Source organism: Camelina sativa, chromosome 15, assembly GCF_000633955.1.
Source record: "Camelina sativa cultivar DH55 chromosome 15, Cs, whole genome shotgun sequence".
In the NCBI taxonomy this organism is placed as follows: domain Eukaryota; kingdom Viridiplantae; phylum Streptophyta; class Magnoliopsida; order Brassicales; family Brassicaceae; genus Camelina; species Camelina sativa.
Window position 1 is genome coordinate 25,366,843 of NC_025699.1, and position 3,502 is coordinate 25,370,344.

Below are 3,502 nucleotides of genomic sequence, written 5' to 3' on the forward strand. Positions count from 1 at the left end.
GATCTGATTCCATGTCTTTGTTTCTTGTTCGATTGTGAATTTGAGAAAATGGTGGATTAACCCTCGCCGGAGATTCGATTCCGGTGTTCGTCGCCGGTTACTAATCAACAGAGCTGGATCGTTCTAACCTTGATCTGAGATTAAAACCCCAACAACAAGCTTCACTACCATTATTAGCACCGTTGTTGGAATTAAACAAGCTATTAACTTTATCCATCAGATCTGAGCTTTGGTTTAAAGCTTCTGAGGAACCAAGCTCAACGACCCCGTTTTGAGCAGCGATACACGCCATCGTCTTCAACCCGTAAATCTGACCTTGACTAGCTCAACGACCCCGTTTTGAGCAGAGTCCTTTAGCTTTCCCTGATAGAGACAAACAAAGTATTAATGTATTATTCTGATTATTACGAGAATTACAATATGAACAATACAACAAGGACTTCCAAAAGTAAATGTTACATTATAATTTATTCTCTTTCACGAGTTTCAATAGCATGATACCTATCTTACTATATAATACCTTGTTATCCGATACACACCATTGTCTTCAACCCGTTTTCACGATTTGTTGTTGGAGAGTGTCTTTGTTGAACTGAGGAGGAAGAAGAGATTGTGGTTATGGTTGTGGAGGAAACAGAGATGGGTGCTGATTTGTTATGATGAAAGCTCTCATCGCCGCCGCCGATGCGTCATCGTCGGGTATTATCCGGAGCAACGACGATTAGAGAGAGGAGGAAGAAGAAGAGAGATAACCAGTTTAATTCTCGGTATGACATGGTTAACAGAAAACCGATAATTTTTTTATTAAAAATTAATAATTAATTTAATAACTGAGGGTAAAATTGGAATTTTTATTTTGTTGAAAAATCGTAGGTATAGAAATAACAACACTTATTATTTTGGGTTTTAAATGTCACGTTTTTATTATTTGGTGTATTTTTATTCCAATCCAAAACCATTGGGTATTAAACTTCCAAATAAAAATAACTTCGGGTTTTTTTTGGCATTTTTCCCTTTGTTATAACGGATTTAAATATTAGCATCGGTTTAGATAAGGGACATGTGGACCCGACGGGTTAGTCAACCTGTTGTAAGTTGTAAGGCCATGTGCATTGGGGCGTCCCTCGTGCGTCCTACGTGAATTAAACATTTAATTTAAATCGAAATCACGTAATATATGAAGATACGGTCCTTAAATCGGGACAATTTTGCTGCGTCCCTCAGGACACCTGTTCAATTATAATTGGTTGTTGTTTTATTTGTAGGGGAAAGGATAAAAAAAATCGACAGAACAAATCTTTTTTTCTTTCCCAGTCTTTCTCTTTACTCTCTCTGTATCGCGACGGCGATAACCTTTGAGATTCATCAAAACCTTTGAGAAACCTTCATCAAATTGAAGATTCTGCAACGCGAAGGCCATCTTTAAGTGTATCACCTTCCGAAACCTCCAATTGTAAGAGGTATGTGTTGTAAATTCGAATCCGATTTTGATGTATTCTCGATTTAGGGTTTTCTTGAAATTTTTTTTTTTAGGGTAAAGGGAAATTGTTTGGGGGATTCGATAGAATAGGGAAATTGATTGTGGGATTCGATAGATTTCTGAGTTTGATGTATTGATAGTGGCTGAGTATTAAAATATATGTATGAGCGAACAATTATGTATGTTCGTGTTTCGTTGCTAGTGTCCAATTAAGTATGTTCTTGTTTCTCTTTCAATGTTTAATTATGTATGTTCTTTAGTATATTAATAAGACAAGACTTAGTGTTCAATTATTTTTGTTCTTTAGTATATTAATAAGACAAGAATTAGTGTTCAATAATTTATGTTCTTTAGTATATTAACAAGACAACACTGTGTCTTGTGAATCTGATTGTCTCTATATTATATAAAAATCAATGCTTGATGGCTGATGTATTTTTTGCAGGTTTCGCAAGAGCATGGGCCACGACTACAGCTACTCTCAGCCTGATTCCTCAGATCAGGCTGATGTATACTCTGATGACACCGACGACAGGGAAATAGCAGCTTTGATACGGATGGATGAGGCCGAGAGTACTCGAGAAAATGATCAAGCGATGCAATACCCTCCCCAACCTGAGGTTGAGTTCGGATTTCCGAAGGTATGCTACTGTGGTGGTCAGCCTCTACTATCCTCAAGCTACAACAGAAGGTATGGTCTTTAACTTTATTACATTATGAATTGATTTGCTATGTTTCAACAGATTATCGATTTATTTTGTATGTTACATATGGTAATGCAGATACTACACATGTGGGAATGTTGATGATGGAGAGATGCATATTCACAAGTGGTGGGATGTAGCTGTCATGGAAGAGATGGACAGACAATGTCAAGTGCTGTCTGAGAAAGTAGATTGCCTCACACTCGCAGGTGACTATGACTCGCACATCAGTAATGAAACCGAGCAGAAAATACTCATGTTAGAGAAGGCAGTGATAGAGCTACGGAAGACTAGAAATAAGATTAGAAATGGGCCAGAATTGATAATCGTAATTGCTATTGTTGTATTTTTAATATGTATGTTGGTGATGTCTATGAAATTGTAATGACATTGTAATGACTAAGTTTGTGTATTATGCTCTAAGTTTGTGTAATGTAATGACATTGTATTTTTTGGTAAGACATTGTATTTTTGTGTCACGGTAATGCTCCGGAGGTCAACTTCTATGTCAACGGAAGGGAGTACAATATGGGGTACTATCTCACAGATGGTATTTATCCAAAATGGGCCACTTTTATACAATCTATCCGGCTTCCACAAGGTATGAAAAATTCTCTATTTTCTAAAAAACAAGAAGCTGTACGAAAAGATGTTGAGCGTGCATTTGGAGTCTTGCAAGCTAGATTCNAGTCAACTTCGTTGTAAACGGAAGGGAGTACAATTTGGCGTACTATCTCACTGATGGTATTTATCCAAATTGGCCACTTTTATTCAATCTATCCGACTTCCACAAGGTATGAAAAAATCTCTCTTTTGTAAAAAACAAGAATCTGTGCGGAAAGATGTTGAGCGTGCCTTTGGAGTCTTGCAAGCTAGATTCGCCATTATTAAAAATCCATCTCGTTTATGGGATAAGTACAAAATAGCAAATGTTATGAGAGCATGCATAATACTGCATAATATGATTGTCGAGGATGAACGAGAAACATACAGTGTCCGAAACATTGTTTCTGAATTTCAACACGGAGTAGATGTGGATCAAACATATACAGTCGGTGCTGCCAGTTTGGGTTCAAATATGAGCAGTACGATTACTCGTCGAACACATATGCGGGATAAACAAGTTCATGACCAGTTGAAAAAAGATTTGATTGAGCATATTTGGACAAACTTTGGACATCTTCCACATAATGAAGATTAATTACATAAATTCTATGCTGGAAATAAAATGTTTGTTTCTACTTTTGATGTTTTTACGGTTTATGTTTTTATTTTTCATGTTTTAATTGTATGTTTTGTTTTTTTTCCAAGTTTTTGT

The 3,502-nt window shown here is 36.5% G+C and overlaps 1 protein-coding gene across 1 annotated transcript; it reads left to right on the forward strand.

Annotated features, from left to right (window-relative positions):
• On the forward strand, positions 1,315-2,594 carry LOC104748779. Its single transcript, XM_010470373.2, has 3 exons — positions 1,315-1,460; positions 1,926-2,171; positions 2,263-2,594. The coding sequence occupies exons 2-3, from the start codon at positions 1,939-1,941 to the stop codon at positions 2,567-2,569; spliced, it is 540 nt and encodes a 179-aa protein (XP_010468675.1). The 5' UTR covers positions 1,315-1,460; positions 1,926-1,938; the 3' UTR covers positions 2,570-2,594.

Bases quoted from the DNA above. Each gene is read 5' to 3' on its own strand.
- LOC104748779 (XM_010470373.2), top strand. From the start codon at position 1,939: ATGGGCCACGACTACAGCTACTCTCAGCCTGATTCCTCAGATCAGGCT. The intron at 2,172-2,262 runs GTATGGTCTTTA...ATGGTAATGCAG, and splicing joins TCCTCAAGCTACAACAGAAG to ATACTACACATGTGGGAATG.